Source organism: Trypanosoma cruzi, genomic scaffold (assembly GCF_000209065.1).
Source record: "Trypanosoma cruzi strain CL Brener 1047053515999 genomic scaffold, whole genome shotgun sequence".
Classification (NCBI taxonomy): domain Eukaryota; phylum Euglenozoa; class Kinetoplastea; order Trypanosomatida; family Trypanosomatidae; genus Trypanosoma; species Trypanosoma cruzi.
In genome coordinates this window covers 41,678-62,042 of record NW_001849398.1, presented here as the reverse complement: position 1 = coordinate 62,042, position 20,365 = coordinate 41,678, and the positions used below count along the sequence as shown (strand labels likewise).

The 20,365-nt window shown below is 57.3% G+C and overlaps 3 protein-coding genes and 1 pseudogene across 3 annotated transcripts, besides 15 other annotated features; all 4 read left to right on the top strand.

Moving 5' to 3' along the window:
• On the top strand, positions 1-1,149 carry Tc00.1047053505997.210 (DNA-directed RNA polymerase III subunit, putative; the record flags this gene model as incomplete). Its single annotated transcript, XM_813571.1, has 1 exon — positions 1-1,149. A coding segment is annotated over one exon (1,149 nt), but the record flags the coding sequence as incomplete, so codon positions are not given.
• Positions 1-3,136: a sequence feature (heterozygous, non-Esmeraldo-like haplotype).
• Positions 1,171-1,191: a microsatellite.
• Positions 1,277-1,355: a sequence feature (A-rich).
• On the top strand, positions 1,414-2,220 carry Tc00.1047053505997.200 (hypothetical protein, conserved; the record flags this gene model as incomplete). Its single annotated transcript, XM_813570.1, has 1 exon — positions 1,414-2,220. One exon carries the CDS (start codon positions 1,414-1,416, stop codon positions 2,218-2,220), a length of 807 nt encoding a protein of 268 aa, XP_818663.1.
• Positions 2,404-2,432: a sequence feature (AT_rich).
• Positions 2,660-2,679: a microsatellite.
• Positions 3,137-3,232: a sequence feature (haploid, non-Esmeraldo-like haplotype).
• Positions 3,233-7,240: a sequence feature (areas not merged during assembly with more than two copies in the genome that could not be assigned to a particular haplotype).
• Positions 4,395-6,812, top strand: Tc00.1047053505997.190 (annotated as a pseudogene).
• Positions 7,241-8,556: a sequence feature (areas merged during assembly that could not be assigned to a particular haplotype. This can correspond to areas where the two haplotypes were merged or to regions with more than two copies in the genome that were merged during assembly.).
• Tc00.1047053505997.174 (dispersed gene family protein 1 (DGF-1), putative) lies at positions 8,546-19,003 on the top strand (the record flags this gene model as incomplete). The annotated part of the gene is made up of 1 exon (XM_813572.1): positions 8,546-19,003. One exon carries the CDS (start codon positions 8,546-8,548, stop codon positions 19,001-19,003), a length of 10,458 nt encoding a protein of 3,485 aa, XP_818665.1.
• Positions 8,557-19,372: a sequence feature (areas not merged during assembly with more than two copies in the genome that could not be assigned to a particular haplotype).
• Positions 13,472-13,504: a microsatellite.
• Positions 19,186-19,206: a sequence feature (AT_rich).
• Positions 19,373-19,450: a sequence feature (areas merged during assembly that could not be assigned to a particular haplotype. This can correspond to areas where the two haplotypes were merged or to regions with more than two copies in the genome that were merged during assembly.).
• Positions 19,451-19,710: a sequence feature (areas merged during assembly that could not be assigned to a particular haplotype. This can correspond to areas where the two haplotypes were merged or to regions with more than two copies in the genome that were merged during assembly.).
• Positions 19,711-19,766: a sequence feature (areas merged during assembly that could not be assigned to a particular haplotype. This can correspond to areas where the two haplotypes were merged or to regions with more than two copies in the genome that were merged during assembly.).
• Positions 19,767-20,365: part of a sequence feature (areas not merged during assembly with more than two copies in the genome that could not be assigned to a particular haplotype) that runs on past the window's edge.

Sequence of the window (20,365 nt, the reverse complement as noted above, 5' to 3'; positions counted from 1 at the left end):
GTGTGTGTCATGAGCTACAGTGGATATGACATTGAGGACGCTCAGGTGTACAACCGCTGCTCACTTGATCGTGGTTATGGTCGATGCGTCGTTCTTCGGAAGCACGAGGTGGATTTGGAACGGCTTCCAAATGGGGAGTACGAAATCATTCTTCCCCCTGATTCCAATGCTGGCAAATGCAAGGCGCTTAACAGTGATGGCATTGCCAGCAAAGGGGCTATTGTGCGCCAATTTGACATTCTAGTTAACAAGTATACACCGGTGGCATCCTTGGAGCCCCGACCCAATCCTCTTGTGTACAAGTACCCCCAGCCCGCCGTCGTGGACCACGTGGTTATTTTGCCTCCCGGTGACTCCGAACGCTCGATGGATGTGGAGCAGAAAATTAAGGTTATCACAAGGGAGGTTCGTGTACCGGAGCCGGGCGATAAATTTTCGTCACGGCACGGCCAGAAGGGTGTTGTTGGTCTTATCACAGATGGAGTCAACATGCCCTTCAATGAAAAGGGCATAAGCCCCGATATGATCATGAACCCCCATGGGTTCCCGAGTCGAATGACAGTCGGTAAGCTACTGGAGTTGGTTAGTTCAAAGGTTAGCGCTCTTACGGGTACATTTGGAGATGGTACGGCGTTTGGCGGAGACAATGCGGAGGATTTGGGCATGCACCTGCTACGAAACGGCTTTAACTACCATGGGAAGGATGTATTTTACTCCGGCATTACGGGTGAGATCATGCAGGCTTATGTGTTTTTTGGCCCTATTTACTACCAACGTCTCAAACACATGGTCACAGATAAGATGCACGCTCGTGCCACCGGTCCACGTTCAATGTTGACTAGACAACCGACGGAGGGTAGATCTCGCAGTGGTGGTCTTCGCGTGGGCGAAATGGAACGGGATTGCATGGTTGGTTATGGTGCTTCAAATCTATTGAACGAACGACTACTTCTTAGCTCCGATCTTTTTACCGTGGATACATGCCGCTCGTGTGGATTTCTGGGGTACTGTGGTTACTGTCCGTACTGTAATACAAAGAACACAGTGTCACATGTAAACGTTCCCTATGCGTTCAAGCTGCTTCTACAGGAGCTTCAAGGCATGGGCATAAGCACAAGACTTTCATTAGATTTTATTGGCCAGCATTAACACATCGAGTAAATAAATAAGTATATATATATATATATATATGCACAAGATTAGGTATAGGTTTCCATTTTTCACGTGCTTTTTATTTATTTAAAAGAATACGAGAATAGGGGTTATCTTCACTCTGTTTTTTTTTTTTTTTTTCCTTTTCTCTGTGTGCGTCTTTACTTGTTTTATTTTCTTACGGGTTTTTATTTTTATTTATTCCACATACATGTTTATACATATACACGTCAATATTGATTTTAGGTGAAATGATTTTGGATGAATAGACGTCGTTCTCATCGAATTGGTCGGGTACTTTACATGGCTAAAGATGAAGACAAGTGTTTACGTTACTTGAGACCTCTTGGTGTAGGTACTCATCCCTGCCTGCGGTCCCAACAGTCTCATGGTGTTCCGCCATTTCTTTCGCTCAGCACATCTACGGATCTTCTTCCCTTCTCTCCTTTGGCAACCATACCAGACACGGCTGTTTGGACAGTCGGTGCTCTGCATGATGACGATGTGGAGGGGCTGATGCCCCCACGGGAGGTGTGCCTCACCCTTCTTTCGCCCGGGGCGACCAACGCCTTATGCGATGTCTTTTGTCTGGCTCTCTACTTCGCCCTCAATGTGTACCGAAGGGCATCTGTGTGGTCAAAGTGGCAACTTCAGCAAATATCTTCGGCTTCAATTAGTTGCGATGACAGAAGTCGTGCGGTGGAGTTTTTTCAATTACTGTCTCAGCACAGTCTTACGCCCCCACTGGATCTCTTTTTGTCAATGACTGAATACACCTTGACTCACTCGGTTCGGCTGTCAAAAGATGGCAGACAGTTGCAAAAGGACGGTCCCTCTCTCTCGGTGATGCCTTTAGTTGATGCAACACTTTCTAAAGCCACCACGGGGGCGAATCTCGTCTTGCAACGGTGTGATGCGGAGGGCATTCAAACTCTGCGAAAGGCAGCTCCTTTGTTGTACACGAGGCATTTTCAGCGGCGGCGTTCCGAGGATCCGGGTGTTTGGGTGTTAAAAACAAATAAGCACGTTAAAAAGGGAGAACAGTTAACATTGCAGCAGCCGTTCTAATCGTGTCATCTTCCATTTGCTGAGACTTGGAGGGATCTTTTTTTTTGTTGTTGTTGCTGGCCACTTGTCATTATCGCCTCTTTCACCGGCACTGGTGTTGGTGGCGAGGGCTCCGTAAAACTGGGACCACGATGCAGGCATCGGCAACGCCTTCAAAGAAAGCGACGTGAAAAAGAGAAGAAGAAAAAAAAGATTTTTTTTTTTTTTTTTTTGACTGAAGCCTGTAGTAATTTGCCAGGCGGTGCCGGCACGACTAACATCCAAATAGTAGCAGTAGCAGCAGTGCGCCCCTCTAACGGAAGAAGGGAGAAAAAACGATGAAAGGGCACCGCCAGATGGAGGTCGAAGGTAAAATAGCGGACAATAAAAAGCCATGATACGTGCAACTTTGTGACGTCTTCTTGTGTTTATTGGTTTACGCTGAGAATAAAATACAAAATTTATTTTTATTTTTATTTTGTTTATTTTTTACGCTCATTTGCGTGGAAGAGTTCCACCGCTACGATACTGCGTCCCCCTTAGTTTAGAGGAAGACCCTTAATTTTACAATGTAGTGTTAATTCAATTTTGGATGGATGTGCCGAAATATTAAAGGAATTGAATATTTGCTTGGCGCCACCAGGCATTCCACCCTGCAGCGAATACCGCGATCATGATGCCACCGTCATTGATACTACTGCCCGTGGGAGAACAATGACAATACGTAACGCGAATACTCCTTTGATGGTGTTGTGCATTTTATTTGGACTTACATTTATGGTTTGCTTTTTTTTTTTTTTTTGAACACATGAGCTTCCACGCCTATTTTTTTGGCTGTACATGACTTTTGTATTCGGCCGTTGACTCCACGTGCTTTGCTCATCCCTTAAACTATGATCGAGGCATTGAGGCGATTACGGAAGATTCTTTGCAACAGCTGTTACCTTTTGCGCGTTCAAAAATTATTTTTTTTTTTGTATTCATTCAAAGCACCGACATTTACAGAAGAATGCGCGTGATGGTGCATCCGCACCGGACTTGTCGGCCCGATGACCGCAGCGTGTGGCTGCCACTCTGTTCTCGGAGAATATGCTGCCACGTTTTTACGTGTGTGTTGTTTCGGGGACAATGTGCCGGTGGCTGTGCGATTGCCGGATGGAGGGAGTGGAGGGAAATGCGTGAGCGCCGCGGTCAAGAGTCGCGCTGGGTGTCTCGCCGCGAAGGGCTTTGCCAACCAACCCGGCACCGCTTCTGCCGGGCACCCTCTCTCTCTCACTGCAGCATCGTAACCGACGCCAGTGGCACGCAGCGAGGCAGCGGATGCCGCCACCGCCACGAGTGCGACCGGAAGGGAACACCCCTGCTGTTGTGTTTCGAGGGGACACACCGTGTGGCACAGTGGCGTGCCCAAAACCTTCTCGCGGAGTCCGCACACGACACCGGACACTGGCCGCGGAGTGTTTGTGTCGTGGAGGACTCTGCGGTGGAGTTCCTCCTCCTTTCATGTGGACGGAAGTTTGAGTTTCTTCTCGTTCCCACTCAGGCGGATGGCTGCACGATGACACCACAACGAGGCAGCTGTTTTCACCATGGAGGGGCAACATCCGCGGAGCTACGCATTGGGAATATGAATGGCGAATGCAATAAGAAAGGCAACGTCATGGCAATCTTTTGTGCTGTGCGAATTGCAAAAATTTTCCATAAAAAAATATATGCATATATACATATATATTTTCCCTGTGCGGGGAGCTTACCATGATGCATTTCTGTTGTGGCGTGTGTGATTTTTGTTCTCTACGTTTGGCCGTTGCTGCACCGAATTCTCCTTCCCACTTGTGTGGGTTTGTCATGGGCGATATGCACGGACGTTCTTTTGTCAAGTGTGTGCGGTGGCGGCGGTGCCACACGGGTGCGGGGCCGTAGCGAGCGGAATGCATGGACGAACCCTCCGCGCTCACCACGTTGTTATTGTTGTTGGCTTTTTCCAAAACTGTGCCGGACTGATGGTGCCCGCTTGCCGTCGTTGCGGTGGTGCCTGTGCATGTGGTGTGCTTCGCACACTATGTGGTTGACTCTCTTGCCGTGGATGTCAGTCATTTCTGTGCCTAGTTACCCCATCTCTCTCTTATTCTCCTCCTGTTTGGTGGTTAGTGTTGAGCCTTAACTGAATCCAGACACGAAGAAAGGGAGAAAAAATGCCTGGTGGGCAAAATGGATTGCAAGGTGGCAATGCCGAGAGTCTAGTGTCTGCTGTGCCGCAGGGAGATGGTTTGGGGAGAGCAAGGCAGGGGTTTGAGAGTGAGACAGATGAACCCGCTGCGACTCGCGGAAGAGAGGAGGAAAGGCAGCGACCGCAGTGGACCATCAGCAGCACCGTAAAGGAAATATTGCTGGAGGGAAACACTGGAATGGCCAAAATGTGGCTGAGTGAATTCCTTCGGAGCAACTTGGACGAGGAGTGGGTTGTGGACACCAATGAGAACGTCACGATGCAGGAGTTTGTTTTAAGGATCCCACGAGTCATATCCGCGATGCGGGAGTATTGGGCGAAATACAGGCATCAGATCATTACGTGAGGATGCAGAGGGCTGTGAGGGATGAAGTGGATATGGAATAATTACGCAGGCTTTACAAAAACTGTGTAAACCATCTGCTGAGGTGGTCAGAAGCTGCTGCGGAGGTAAAAGCAAGTGTTCATGGAGTCACTCACCCGTTTTTTGGCGCAGCCGCCGAGGAAGCGAGTAAATCAAAGAAGTCGAGTGCACCGAGGTACCTGGAGGGATGCTACGAGTCTGTGTACAATGCGAGGTGGCATCATGTCGTGGAAGTTTCTGACGGCGAGGGGACGGGAATGGATGTGAGGGAGGGGAAACCACCGCAGTCATGGACGTACAGGGCAGTTGGCCGAACCCTCGAAAAGGATGACGGTGCGCAGCAATCCCGTGCACCGCGTCCCAGGCTGATGGTGCTTACCTCGGACAAGGGATGGCCGTACACGTGGAATCTGAAGGGGGCGGAATCCACTCGTGGCTGCCATGTGAACTGTGAGGTGGAGCGAGTGTGGCAGACCGTCAGGAATGATCTAACCGGATGGTTGAGCACACTGGACTTAAGTACCAATTCTTCATCCGTGCGGCGTCTGTTGATTGGGACGCCCGGGATCGGGAGTCGATGGCTGCCGGTTTGTGCCCTCTCTACCAGCTGCTGCACTGTGATGTCGAGAAACTCCAATTTGTTGTCTACTGTTTTGGTGAAGGTGAGGCGTACATGTTTGAAAAGGCCATCCAGACGGTGACAAAATATGTCGATGAGGAAAAATGCATCATGGCTGTGAGGAGTTTAAGGCAGCGTGAGACTAAAGGGCATATTATCTACGATGTGGCAAAGAAAGAAACACAGCCAGCGCAGTTTTTTTTTTTGCTCTCTTACGCATGGGGCATGATTGCGGTGTCATTCCCAAAGGTAGCCAACTATGATGAGTGGGCGAAGCAACTGCAAGCCGTGCGAATCATCGTGAATTGCCCCGACGAGATGGATGTGACGGCGATGTGTGACTGGATGAAGCGTGATGAGACTGCAGAGAAACAGGTGGAATGCTGGAAGATGGTTGAAAAACACATGTATCTTTTGGGGCCGATTCCACGTCACATCTTTGATGCGGATGAGTATGGAAAACGCACGAAGGATGCTGTGAGGGCCTTGAGATGGACCAATATTCGGGATCAAGGAAAGTACTTTACACAACGAGGAGGAGATCAATGGTGTTGTGGAAATCCGTCTCAAAAACTTGTGAAGATTGTTCGAGCAAGAGAAAAAGATGAATTTGAGGACTTTATGAATGCACCTGTATGTGATTATCTTGGGGTTTAACATCATGTCGTTTGGCAAAGGTAATGAGTGCGAGGGATTTTTTTTTTCTACTATTGGGGATGAGGGACAATTTTTTCCCTGCATCTTTGGAAAAGTATGCTTTGAACGCATTCTTGAATGTGGGGTTTGTCACTGCAATAGTGACGAAACTCAAGGAGCTGCAGCCACCACCATCTTCTAAGCCTCGGTCCTCAGTGCCAACGTTAAACCCTCAAGGGTACCCCACCGAGGCAGCTGCAATAACCGAACTGGAATTATTTGATTGCCCGCAGGATTTAAACTATCGGCTGCCGTACCTACCGACGTTTCCAAACTCTCCGTTGCTGGACGGCTTTTTCTTTTCGGAGTCAAACCCGAAGACGCTGGTTGGGCTGCGGATGACTGCGGTGGGTGGGCACCACACCAGAGCCAGCACTGTGAGGCACTTCACTGAGCGCCTGGCGGCATATTTTAATGGCTGGGAGGAATTATCCCGAGACATGTCGTGGGAGATCACTTATGTGCAGCACGCAGACAGCACGCCGATGAGTGACTGACGGAGATGTGATGTCGACAATCCAAACAGTGTGAGTGGGGATGAAAGCCGTGAGATTCGGCGTTCCGGAGGGAAAAGGTGCGCCAGTACCGAGTGTCAATATCATCCGGAGGGTTTAGAAGGGACGAAGCTCTCCGAAGTGTGGAATATCCGGCGAAATAGAAAGGAACAAGTTGGGGAGGGAATGGGGTTGCTTGGTTTCTGGTGAAAAACATTGGTTGATTTCCGCATAGTATGTTGATTGTGTGTGGATACGAGGCGTAATTGGAGAATTGCCCGGCATGAGAAAACCATTGTGGCTGGTGGTATCGCAGTACTACTGCATTGCTTGTTTTCTTCTATTGTGTTCTAGGGCCATCACTAACAGAAGCATCTTTAAGGGATGGACGAAGGATAAGTTCTATTGGGGAAATGGTGTGCTCCGTGTGACCGCATGGAGCGAGGCACCGCGTCATGGATGGATGAGGATCCGCTTCCGCGTGTGGCTCCTTGGGTAATTGCTCGCTTGGTGTGCGTTGGCTGCGGGCTGTGGCCGCATCCCGTTGGCCATGGGATTGAACTGGAGGCGGTGGCGGTGTGTCACTTCTTCTCATTCTTGTGTGACTACTGGCGGTGTGTGCGTTTGTTTTGTGGATGCTGTTTTGTGGTGTGTGCACTGTGCGATGCTGTGTCTGCCGTGGGGCGCGGCATCCTCTTCCTTGTGCGCGCACCGACAACGCCGCGACGATGCGTGTGTGTGCTTGCCCGCACTGGTGTACGCTTGGCTGTCGTCTTGTTGTTGCCTTGTGTTCCAACCAGAGGCAGGAATGGAAACGACGGTTGTATCGGCATATCTCCTTCCCTTGTTTCTGAAGCGTTTGGCGGCCGAGGATTCGTATAGAGTGCTCTGTGCAGCCCTTTTGTTTGGTCATGGCGGCAGCAGTGGGACACCGCGGCTGCGTGCTCGTCGCACGTGTCGAATCTCCCGCTGTTGCTTCCTCGTTGTGTTGGTGAAGGAGGGACGAGCGGCGGCGTTGGTGGAGTTGCATCCCAGTTTGAGGAGGAAGGCACCGACCTCTGCTGACGGTGACTGTCTTTGCTGCGGGCGATCTGACGGGATGACGTCACCGGTGTGACAATCAACCGATATGGATGAGGGCCGCACCGCATCTCTCTTACCATTCAAAATCCTTTCTAACCACTGCGGACACACGCACCGCGCGGCAGCGGCGCAACCACGATCCGGAGGTCTGCGAGCCAATCGGACTGTGCAATTGATTTGGACACTTGTTTCCCGTGACTGAGTTCTGCCGCCGTGCTTCTTCATCCTTTCCTTGTGTAATGCCGTGCGCGTATGGTGCCGCTGTTTGTTTTGCAATGCCGACCCAAGTGAGGGAGAAATGACCATTTTCTTGTTGCCGATCGGCAAACGTTCTACCCCTCTTCTGCGTCAGCACCAGTGCATTCTTTTGCACGCTCGATCGCTGGCTGTAGCAACGCCGCCATAGGGGTCTGTCTCGGTCCTTGTGTGTCTTTCGCGGCATCAGGGCTGCTCTGTGGTAGAAACATTTGGTTGCAGAAGCGGTGCCAATTGTCATGTATCTTTTTGCCGGGATCCTGCCACTGTGCATGGTTTTTGTGTGGGGCTGCGTGGGCGGTGCGAGGGCGTTGTTGTCAACAGGCGTGATTGTGTCTGCGCTTCTTTTTGTCGGTGGTTGTACTGTGATGGGGATTGTCTGTGGCCGGATTTTTTGCGTGCCACTCTGTTTGGTTACTGTGGTTGCTGCCTCTTCCTACTCTGACCGAGCTGATAGAGATAATTTGGATTGACCTGCACAATTATCGTTTCAAGGTGTTAGGTTTTACTTGCAGCAGTAGGATTATTAGTAGTGAGATAACGATCTGGCGGAATTGTGTCGCTGGATTCGCCATCTGTAGGAAGGGATTTGCTAGGCAGGAGTTATGGTCGACGGGGCGAGTGCGACACAACGCGACAGCTCTGTTGGTACCTGTGTGGGTTGGAGGATGTGCTCTGCGGAGGGTGCGTGTCCGCGCAGCCGGCACCGTGTGCGGCGCAGGGCCATTGCGGCTGTGCGTGCGGCGCTGCTCGTTTTGTTGGCGCTGGTTGCGGCGACGGCGTGGATGCCCGCAGTGCATGCGGTGGTGTTGCGACTGCGGGGCGGCACGGTGGACAGAACCATCACGGTTGGCCGCGCCGTGGACACGGTGCTGATGGACGGCGTGTACATCACGAACAGCGTGGCTGTTGTGTTCGACGTGCCGGCGATGCTTCCCGGCGTGCTGCGCATCGAACTGAGGAACTGCGTGTGCGACGGCGGTGCGCAGATCTACGTGCGGGGCTACAGCGGCGAGCCGGCGAGTGACCGGAGCTTGGAGGTGAGCGTGAGCGGGCTGTCCGGGAGCTACTGCTCGCTTGTGTTTGTGCACAACCTGCCGGCACACACTAACGTGACGGTCCGTGACTCGACGATTGTGACGGCGGGGCCGATGCGCTACTCCCAGCTGAAAATGTTGACGGACGCGGTGGCGTCGCCGCTTGTGCTGTACGCGACGTCGCTGTTGCAGACGCAGCTGCGTGTGAGCAACACTGTGCTGAGGTCGTTGCAGGCGGGCGGGTCGGCGGTGCACGTTGGCGGCGGCGTGGACCTGCTGTCGAGCGCTGTGGTGCTTGACGGCGTGTTGCTGGAGGCGTCGGGCGGTCCGACCGCGTCCGCGATGCATGTGGCGTCCTCGTCGCGTCTCAGTCTGCGGAGCCACTCGGTGTTCTCTGTGACGAACGTCTCTGTTGTGAGCAGCGGCGGCGGCATTGTGCTTGGCGAGCGCCTCGCGGTGTTTGATTCGGTGCTGCGCTTCGTGGGCGTCGAGGGGTCTGTTGCGTCGTCGTTGGTGCGCTGCGACGGTGGAACGGTCAGTGCCGGCGGGTGGCTGGACCTGCACGACGTGTGGGCGGTGGGCGAGGCGTCGTCTGTGGCGTCGCTGTCGGGTGTGACGCTGAGCGGCGGTGCCGTGTCGATTGCGCGCTGCGTTGCCGCCGGCGCGACGCTTGTCTCCGGGCTGACGATCACGAGCGGCGCCGTGTCGCTGCAGTGCAACCGTGCCGGCGGCCGGGTGCTGCGGAGCAGCGGCGACTACCGCATGGCCGGCCTGCCCTCCGTGAGCGTGGTGCCGTGCGACGGCTGTGCGGCAGCGCTGGCGTGCTTTGATGCGCTGACTGCGTCGTTCTCCGAGTGCGTGTGCAGCTGCCGCGACGGCGGTGTGGGCGAGTCATGCCTGCCGTTCGACGTGCCGGCTGCGAGGTCCGGCGGCGGTGGTGGCGGTGCGGAGGGCTGCGTGAGTGGCGTGACGCTGACGGAGTCCGTGACGGTTGGCGGCGGGCGGGCGACTGCGTGCTTCGACTCGGTGGTGTTTAGCGGGCCGATCACTGTGGCGGTGGACCTGCGCTCGATGGACGCGTTCGCTGACGCGCTGAACGTGACGCTGCGCCACTGCGTGCTTGCGGGCGGCGCGCAGCTGCGGATTGGCGGCCTCAGCGAGAGCACGGCGCGCCTGATGCCGTACGCCCTCGTCAACATGACGAATGTGACGTCGCTTGAGGGCACGATTGTGCTGCATGGCGCGATGCCGCTGCACTCGACTGTGCTGCTGGCGAACTCAACGCTGCGTGCGACGGTTGGCGGGTCGCAGTACGTGCAGACTACCCTTGGCCATGCGGGATCCCGGTACGGCCCCGCGCTTGTCCTGGACGGTGTCCGGCTTCTGTCGACGCGGTTTGTCATGACGCGGTCGAAGCTGGTGTGCGGCGGGGGTTCGTGCGCTGCGATCCTCGTGGAGCGTGATCTTGGCGTGAACCTGTCCAGCGTCTTCTACATGGACAACTGTGCTGTCCTGTCGCGGACGCACGTGATGTACGCTCTTGCGTCGGACCTGCGTGTGAGCGGCGGCTCCGTGTTCTCCATACAGAACAGCTTGTGGAGTGCGCCGAGCATCGAATACTACAAGGGCGCGTGTGTGTTTGGAGACGTTGCGGTGGCTGGCGGCAGCGTGCTGCAGATGGTGTCCAGCACGTTTCGTCTCGGCTTCGCGATGCTCATTGCAAACAGGCTGACCGTGACTGGCGGCAGCTGGCTGGTGCACCGCAACAACGAGTTCCGCACCACCTACGTTTTGTACGTGGACGACGAGGACAGCGTGGCGTTCCGCGACCAGAGTGTGTGGTCGATACTTGACAACAACTTCACGTACGGCTTTTACTCGGCCTTAACATACATGACCAGCAACTGGTCACCACCATCCGACTCGCGCCCGATCATCTACGGCATGTGCAACGAGCTAAGGGGCTCACCTGTGACGGATTACGGAGAAGAGCTCAATATTGGAGCACCTGTGATGGTGTTGGACTGCGGCGCGTGCACCGTGGACGCCGTGTGCTTTGCAGCGAGGACGAGCAGCATCAGCGGCTGTGAGTGCGTGTGCGCTGCTGGCGGCTACGGTGATACGTGTCTACCAGCTGCGGTTCCGGACGGTCTTGGACCGCTCCCGCTCTCTGATGCGAGGGACACGGAGGTCCGCTGCGTGCACGGTGGCAGCATCAGCTCCGTGGACTATCCTGATCCCGGTGTGCGTGGTCTGTGCTTCGTCAACGTGACATTCACCGCCGCGATCGACTTGGACTTGTCGCATTTTGACGCACCAGAACAGACACTCAACATCACGCTGCTGCAGTGCGTCCTCATGGACCTGTCGGTCAAGGGGAGTGGTGCGCGCGTACACGTGAGCGTGACATTCTCGATGCTGGATTCCGGTGATTTGGAGTTTGAGGGTGATTTTGGCGCGAGCTCCCAGATACTGGTGGTTGGCATTGCGCTTGTGACGACTTCGAGCCACGCCATTGCCTTTTTGGGGTTTACTTTTGGCGCGAACTCGACGCTGCTACTACTTGACAACCGCATCGAGGGGAATAGTTACGCAATCTATTTCTCCAGTGGTATGGTTATTGATGGTGGTGGTATCATTGTGAAGGGAAATACGCTGAGGACAACGGAGGAGAATAACGGTATGGAATCATCTGTTTGCGCTTACGCTGTTGGAGTGAGGAACGGCGGCTACTTTGACGTTGAGGACAACACGATGAGATCCATTAGTGGAGTTTATCTTTTGGGGGTTACCACCGTGAGCTCCGCGGGGCTGCTGCGAGTGGCGGACTGCACCTTTGCTGGCAGCGCGGAGGGTTTTGATTCCGCGCTGGTGTATCTTGACGGCTCTGTGACTCTCCAGGGTGGTGCGCAGTGGCGTGTGGAGGGCAACAGCGTGGGTGCAGCCTCAGTACTAAGTATATCGCTTTCCAAGCACAATATTCAGCTGTCGGACAGCGGCACCACCGTGGCGCTTGCAAGAAACCATCAGGTGGAATCGGGGACTTTCTTCGCCAAATTTTTCCCGTCGAGCATTGTCGTGACGTCACCCGCGCGGTTTTTGGTTGGGTGCAACCTGCAGGGCGGTGAGGAGGTGTCGTACGACGGTGTGTTTCCGGAGGGCGTGGTGGTGTTCAGGTGTGACACATGCAACGACGACGCGGCGTGCTACGTGCCCGGGACGGAGTCGGTGGACCGCGGCTCGTGCTCGTGCAGCTGCAAGGACGGATGGCATGGCGTGTCGTGTCTTCCCTTCGAGGTGCCCGACACGGTTGTGCTGCCCTTGCCGGAGAGAGCCGTCGACGGCGACACGAGCTGCGTGATGAACCAGACGCTGACGAGCCTCATGCTGAACATGTGGAAGACGCACCACTGCTACGCGGGTGTGACGTTCAGCGGTGTGGGTGCAGTGCTGACGTTTTTCCTCGACAGTATGCCGCTGCATCTCCCCATCAACATCACGTTCACTGGGTGCACATTCCGTGGCGGTGCCGCGCTGCAATTTTTTGGGGGTGTTGGAGCTGCCGAGTCATCCGGCGTCTTGATCCGCGTGAGCCAGACGGTGATGCGGTCCTCTGTTGTTGCGTTTATGAGTGCCCTCCCGCTGCACTGCGACATCGCCGTCACGGAGGTTGATGCGGTGCAGTCTTCCACAGTCCGTTTGCCGGAAACTGGAAGTAACGCGTTGAGCGTCGTGATGCTGCACGACGTTGTGTTGACCGCGTCCTCGCTGTTGGTCAGCAACGTCAAGGCGCATGCAACGAAGCGTGTTGCGTATGGTTTGTACTCGAAAGGAACGCTGACGCTGGTGGGTGGCAGCTCGCTGTACATGCGGTACTGCAGCTGTGATGGCTACATCCATCTGTTCTACGTGGAGGACTTCAGTGTCCGCAATCACTCCGTTTTTGAGCTGCTGAGCAATACAATGTCCTTTGGAACAAGCCTTCTGTATCAGGACCGCGGATTCAGCGTGTCGGATCACAGCGTGTTCCGTGTGGTGGGGAACAGCGGTTCTGTTTCCTGCGCCATCTGTGCGTATAATTTTTGGAGCGTCCGGGAGTCAAGCTGGCTGGATTGGCGTGACAACGACGTGGGTGTGGGTGCGATGTTCTACGACAGTGGCTTCGGTTTTGTGAGCATCGACAGCAGCAGTGCTTTGACGCTGACGGGCTGCAGGATGGGTTGGACTGGGTTGTCGGGAACCCTGCTGAGGCGGGTGGGGACCGGCTACCGGTTCGTTGCTGGGTGCCTGACGGTCGCGGGACGGGAGGTGACGACGGCGGCAGAGCTGGCGCTCCACGGCATCACCAACGTGACGACGGTTGCCGCGTGCGGGGAGTGCACGAAGGACGGCGACTGCTTTGCTCCGCTGACGACGGCGGTCAGCGACTGCGAGTGCCATTGCGCTGCTGGAGGGCACGGCGATGTGTGCGTCCCGGCGCCTGTGCCTGCTGGCCCGCCGCCACCGCCAACACTACCACCACCACCAGTGCCGCCCACGCCGCCACCGCCGATTGGTGAGTGCATCAGCGACATGGTGTACCCCGAGGTGGCGCAGGCTGTGGGCGGCGGGCTGTCGTGGCTGTGCTACCGCAACGTGACGTTCAGCGGGGGTGGCATGAGCCTGACGGTGCTGACTGGGGCGATGACGGGCGACGTGGCGAATGTCACGTTCGATGAATGCACGTGGAGGGACGGCGCCGTGCTGTTGCTGTTGGGCAACGCGTACGCCGCTGTGGGGTCGCTGAACATCGTCGTCACCGGCAACACTTTTCGTGATGCGTTGATCAGCCCGGAGGGTGGGTTTCCACCGCGCACGAACATCACGATCAGCGGTAACCGCTTCACGGTCACGAGGCTGATCCCTCGGTCGGGTTTGGAAGTTGTGAGGCCGTCGTTTGTTGCGATGAATGGACTGGCGATCAGCAACGACTCCGCGGTGGTGCTCAGTGGCAATGTGTTTCAGAGCGTGACGGCATTCTCAAGTGCCATTTACGTTGTGGGATCTCTGCTGAGGGTGTCGTGGCACTCCGTGTTTGCGGTGTTGGGCAACACGTTTCATATGGACGGCGCTAACGGTACGCTGATGAATCTTGAAGGGCCTAGCAACGAGGATTCGCTGAGCGTACTGAACAACTCTGCCGTGGTGATCCGAGGCAACCTTGTGACGAGGCCGGTGAAGTACTTTATGTCATTTCTTTGGGCCTTACGTGTGGAGTCCCGGTCAGTGGTTGTGTTTCAGGGCAATGACATGCAGGGAAGCTTGGTTGTGTTTTTTTCATGCTACTTCTCCAACATCTACTACAACTCCTGGCTGCAGTTGAGCGACAACCTCTGCCGTGAATCCCCATCGGAAGCTTTCCTCTTTTTTAATCCTACGGTGAATCTCCGCAACTCCACGATGTCTGTGTCCGGCAACCGATTCATCTCCAGCACAGGAATGTCGAAGATACTTTGGATATTCACAGGGTCCCAAGATCTCACAAACGGAGCGATTGTGGCTGCGTGCAACACTCTGAACGGCGAGGAGGAGGCGGAATACGCCATTCCGTCCGTGTACAATGCCGCCATTCTGACCTGCAGCGACCCATGCACCCTTGCGACGTCGTGCTTCCCCGCGTACACGACGACAGCCTTGAGTGATGGCTGCACCTGCACGTGCGCGGAGGGCGGCCACGGCGATGCGTGCCTGCCCGTTGCTGTCCCCGAGCCACCGAGCACCGACGACGCCGACTTGTGCGTGCGGGACGTGCGTGTGGGTGTGGAGGTGAACGCCGGTCTCGGGACGTCGGTGGCGTGCTACGTTGGTGTGACCTTTGCGGCGGATGTCGTTGTGGACGTGGCGTCGATGCCGGGGAGTGTGCGCAACGTGACGCTGGCGAACTGCACGTTTTTGGGCGGAGCGAGCCTGTACGTTGTTGGGTGGCGTTCCGACCCGCCTGCTGGACAGCGCGCCGATGTGTTGATCAGCGGGCTTGAGTCGTGTTCTGGCGGCGGCGTGTTGGTGGCGAACCGATTTCCTCCGGGCTCGCGCGTCACAGTGGTGGACTCGGTGCTGATTGCGGAGAGGCGTGTTGCGTACCGCGGCGCCTACGACCTTGGCGACGCCTCCGCGTGCTTCGTGGTGCACAAGGTGAATCTGACGGGGAGTGTGCTGACCATCGCGCGCACGCAGGTGGCGGCGGTGTTCCGTGACGCTGCTGGCGTGCTGTTGGTTGACGGTGTGGCGCTGCATTCGCGCGGTGCGCTGTACGTGGACGGGCTTTTTGTGCAGACGGCGCTGGGGCTGTGCGTGTCGGTGGAGGGCGGTGTTGCGGCCAGCGGCGGCTCCGTGGTGGCGTTTGTTGACAGCGACTTCCTGCTGTGCAAGCACGCGGTGTCTGTGCGTGGGGCTGTGAGCGTGTCGGGCTCCGCTGTGGCGCTTGTGCGGAGCGACTTTTTGTCGACGGAGGACTACGCGGTTGCGTTTTATTCGACTGTGAGCCTGGCTGGCGGGTCGATGCTGCTGGCGAAGGGCAACGTGCACGACGGCGTCTCGAGGGAGATGCTCCACGCGGCTGGCGCCGTGACCGCTGCTGGGAGCACGCTGAGCTTTGTGCGCAACCGAGCGCTGCTGCCGCGGATGGTCTCGGTGAGCCTGTCGCTTGCGGCTGGGGAGCATTTGAGGGTGGCGTGCAACGACGCTGGTGGGCGTGTCCTGTCGACGGCGGAGGAGTACGCAGCGGCTGGTTTTGGCGACGCTGGGAGCATCGACGTTGCTGGGTGCGACGCCTGCGACAGGGACACGCACTGCTACGCGCCCGGGACGGCGTCTGCGAGCATGAGGTACGGTGTGTGCGTGTGCGCGTGCGGCAGTGGCGGGTACGGCGAGGCGTGCGTGCCTGTGGGAGCTCCCGTGCTACCGCCCGCTATGGGCACTGCGCCGAGTGTGTTCTTCCGCGAGGGCGTGACGGTGCGGTCGGTGTTCGTTGTGCCTGCCGGTGCGAGCGAGGTGACGCTGCGCCACGTTGTGCTGGACGGCGTGAGCCCGGTGCTCTACGTGCCGTGGATGGCGCGAGACGGCGTGCGGATCGTTGTGCAGAACGTGTCGCTGCTGAACGGCGCCGTGCTGTACGTGATGGGCGGTGAAGCGTTGCGCGGTGCGGTGGCGGCGGGGAGCGACGAGAGCGGGCCGGTGGAGCTGTCGGTGTGCGATGTGGAGGCGCTGAACGGTGCGCTTGTGCTGACCGGCAGGTTCCCTGCGGGGTCCGTGCTGACGGTGACGGACTCCCTGCTGGTTTCCGCGAGGCCGACGCCGCTTGTGTATCTTCTCGGCTCGCGGTCCTCGCCGTACGCACCGGTGCTGGTGCTGTCGGGTCTGCGGCTCGTGCGGTCCGTGCTGGTTGTGTCCGGCGTTGCTCTCGTGACAGTGATGACTGGTGGGCGGACGGTGGTGGTGGACGGCGCGGTGCTGGAGCTCGTCGGTGGCGGTGTCGCGCTGGACGCGGCTGTGCTCGGTGGCGACGTTGCGTTGTACGCGAGTGCGCGCGTGGTTGCGTCGGAGGGCGCTGTGCTGCGCGTGTCGGGGAGCCAGGTGTACGCCGCGCATGGATTGGTGTTTGACAGCGGGGTGATGGCCAACGCGTCCGCCGTCGTAGTGAACGACAACACCGGTGCGCTGACCGATGGCGCGCTGCTGGTGCTTCGGGGGTCGGCGTCGTTTGCGTCCGGATCGTGGCTGTCGGTGCGCGGCAACAGCATCAGCGGCAGGCTTCTATCGGTGCCGTCGTACCCGCGCAGTGCGGACCTCGTGCAGAGCACGCTGACGCTCTACGGGAACGCCGGCAGCGGGCCCGTCGTGATGGATGGCACCGTTGCGCTCGGGGGTGCCGGCGGAAGGTTCGTCGTGGGGTGCCTGAAGCTCAACGGACAGGCACTGCGGCCTATTGACTACAGGTCTGCCGGCATCATCGGGGAGTTCCGCCCCGTGGCGTGTGGCGTGTGCGACGCCGACGTGAGCTGCTTTGCTACTGCGACGAGGGCGATGTCGGGGTCGTGCCGCTGCCGCTGTGCTGAGGGCGGGTACGGGCGCGACTGCCTGCCGGTGTACCTGCCGCACGTGGACGGGTGCAACCGCACGCCCGGCATGCCGCTGGTGAGCCACACGGCGACGCTGACGGAGACACGCAGCCCGACACCAAGTTCGACGCCGAGCCTGAGCACGGCGCGCTACAGTCCGCTGCAGTACGGGCCGACGGAGACGCTGCGGGTGACGGAGACGGTGGCGCTGCCGCCCACGCGGACCCCGACGGCGTCGGTGAGCAGCACGCTGTGGTGGAGCGACGTGGCGTGCCCGACGCTCGCTGTGACGACGACGGCGGCTGGTGGGAGCCTGACGCAGAACGACATCCGCGGCGGTGGGAGCGCCGTCCCGACGCGGCTGGTGGTGGCGCTGCCGCCGCCGTTTCGATGGGCACGCGACCCGCAGCTTGGCACGCACCTGAGCTTTGTGCCTGTGTCGACGGCGCAGCCAAGCGGGTTTGGCGGTCCGTGGGGAGCGATGCTGAGCAACGCGACGTGGGTGCGCAATGCGACGAATCCGTCCACCGTCCTGGAGCTGGCTGTGCCCGTGCACCGCGGTTACTTCATTGCTGCCGACGAGACGATAGTCATTCGCTGCGACGCTGCGGCGGTGTTCGGCGGCTGCAGGGGTGTGCTGCTTGGGTCCTTCACGATCACGTCTAACGCGCTGCCCGCCGCTGCCAGCGCCCTCTCGGCGATCACCGGCGTTGTTGCGGGTGCGACGGCTGTTGCCGTGGTGGTGACCGGCGGGCTGGGCTCCATTCTGGAGATGCAGGCACTCGGCGTGTTTGCGAGGATGTCATGTGCCTCGGCGCAGGAGCGTGCGAGCACCGTTGCGCTGCCGTACTTCCTGTCGGTGTTCGCTGCCCTTGACCCGCTGTGGATGGTGGTGGGCAACGCGCTGCTCGCCGCTGTGTTCGGGTGCGTGCACTGCGGTGTGACGGCCGCCTTCCAGCGGTGGCGTGGCGTGGACGCTGCGAGTGCGTGGGCGGCGATGCGCTTCCCGAGCCTGACGTACGTTGTGGCGCACGCGATGCACCTTGGCATCTTCTTTGGCTCCGTGCTTGCACTGGCGATGCCCGGCGCCCGCGTGCAGCACCGCGTGATTGGTGTCGTTGGTGTGCTGTACGGTGTGGCGTTTCCTGCTGGCGTGTGCTACTTGATTGCCCGCCACGTGGGCGCGAGCTTCACGAGGTACTGGCAGTTTTCGAGGAAGCCGCTGCACGAGCGCCTGCTGTACCCCGTCGGGTATTGGTATCCCGCGGCGCAGCAGCGGATGTACGGCGGCATGCTGACGAACATGAGGGGCAACCGCGTGTACTGGTGCGTGTTCCAGCTGTCGGTGCTGTGTGTGGTGGGCCTGATTGCTGCTGTGCACCCGCCCGTGGGAGACTGCCACGTCCAGTACTTCTGCATGGCTGCTGTGCTGCTTGCGTGCGCGGGTGTGGTTGCCTTCACGAACATGATGCGCTCGGCCTTCCTGACGGTGATGCGCACAGCGAGCTTTGTGCTGCTTGCGGCGCTGTGCCTGGTCAGCGCGGCCAACCACCTTGCGCCGAGTGACGGCGGTGCGAGGGCGTACGCGGCTATCGTGCTGCTGCAGACGACTGTGGTGCTTGCGGTCACTGTGTACAGTGTCGTTGTGTGGTACGCGGAGGACCGCCACTGGCAGGAGCTGCGCGAGCCGCGGCGTGGTGGGCTGGAGGCGCTGCTGCGCGATGACGAGGAGAGCGACGACGAGTCGCAGAAGCTCCACGACATGACGCCATCGTCGTACGCCTCAGGCACCACCGTTGCGTCGTCGTACCGACCACCCGCACCGCCGTTGCAGCCCATGGCCGATGACACCCGCTCAGACGCCCTGAGCCCGCTGGACCGTGTATCCAGTGCGAGCTGCAGCATTAATTATGCCCCGCTGGACAGGTGAAGATGCTTTGCTCGACGAAAGAGTTGGCGCGTTTTCTCCTTTTTGAGGTGGAAAAGATCCGTCCCCAACAGTACCGTTACCCGGCGAGAAGACGCAAAGCCCCTCGCAGATGCGGCATAACGTGGATGCTTCTGGCAGATACCTTTTCTCTTCTCATTGTTCATAGATTGGTTGAGTGATTGTTTTTATTTTATTTATTTATTGTCGACGACAACGGATTATAGCACTATCACGCCAGCCCGGGGCGGATGCGTAACGTGTGCGTGTGTGTGCTTGTTTTTTGCTGCCACCGCTGCAGCACCGAATATGGGGGCTGGTGCTCTCTCTTTCATATCTCTACTCAGTAATGAGGAGGTGCTTGACGGCGGTGGCTTGCTTGCGGATCATAGGATTTATTTAATAAAACGTTGGGGATAAAAAACGATAGCGCTCTCCTGTGATTTTTACGACGTAGGATTTGGAGGCGTGCGGTGCTGGTAGATGAGGGGAGGGCGCGGGGCCACGGCTGCTGCGCATCACAGCCACTCCTCGCTCACTGTACCGGCAGTGGCACTGATTTCTTTTATGTGTCTTGTGCCTTTTTTTGCGGGTGCTTGCATGACTTTCTTCCGTTGCACGATGACTGTGTGGAAGGGCGTGCTCGTCACTCTTGTTACTGCTGTTGTTGCGTAGGATGCGAAGAGGTCAAATTTTTTGCCCTTTATTTTGAATGATGTACTTGTTTGTGTATGTATATATTGGTGTATTCTTTTGTGTTATTCCATCATTTTCCTTTTTTTTTTTTTTTTACGTTGTTCCACACGTGTTTCAGTTTCGCTTTAGTACGGCCACACACGGGTAGTTTGTGTCGCGGATGGTTTTCTTCTTTTCGATGTCATTTTCTGTTAGACGCTGACGCGGGCACGTTTGTCAAGCATCCACTTCCCGCAGCATGGTGCCTGATATTTTGGAATCATCCCAGGTGTAACGCAGGCACCACCGCCGTGGCGCTCATGGGAAGTAAGATGGGACGCGGGGCAGGGAGAGGTATTGTGCTGCACATGTGCCTGTCGCATTTGTTCTGTCGTGGTGGCTTCAATGTGGAAGGAGAGGGATCAACATTGCACGATTCCGAATCTTGGTGGGGTTATTACCCCCTTTTTTTTGTATGATCACTGGTTCCCACCCGTGTCTGCCTCGATTTGCCTCCCCTGAGTGGAGCTGCGCCATGGCCATCCTTTTTGTTGTTTGCAGGAGGAAAGAAACATTGCGAGTGACGAAACGACACGTCATTTATGCGGCGTTCAGGGAGGTATGTATTTGAGATGGAGTGCACATATGTGGATGTCATGTGAGACGAACCGGGGGTTGACTGTCCAACCG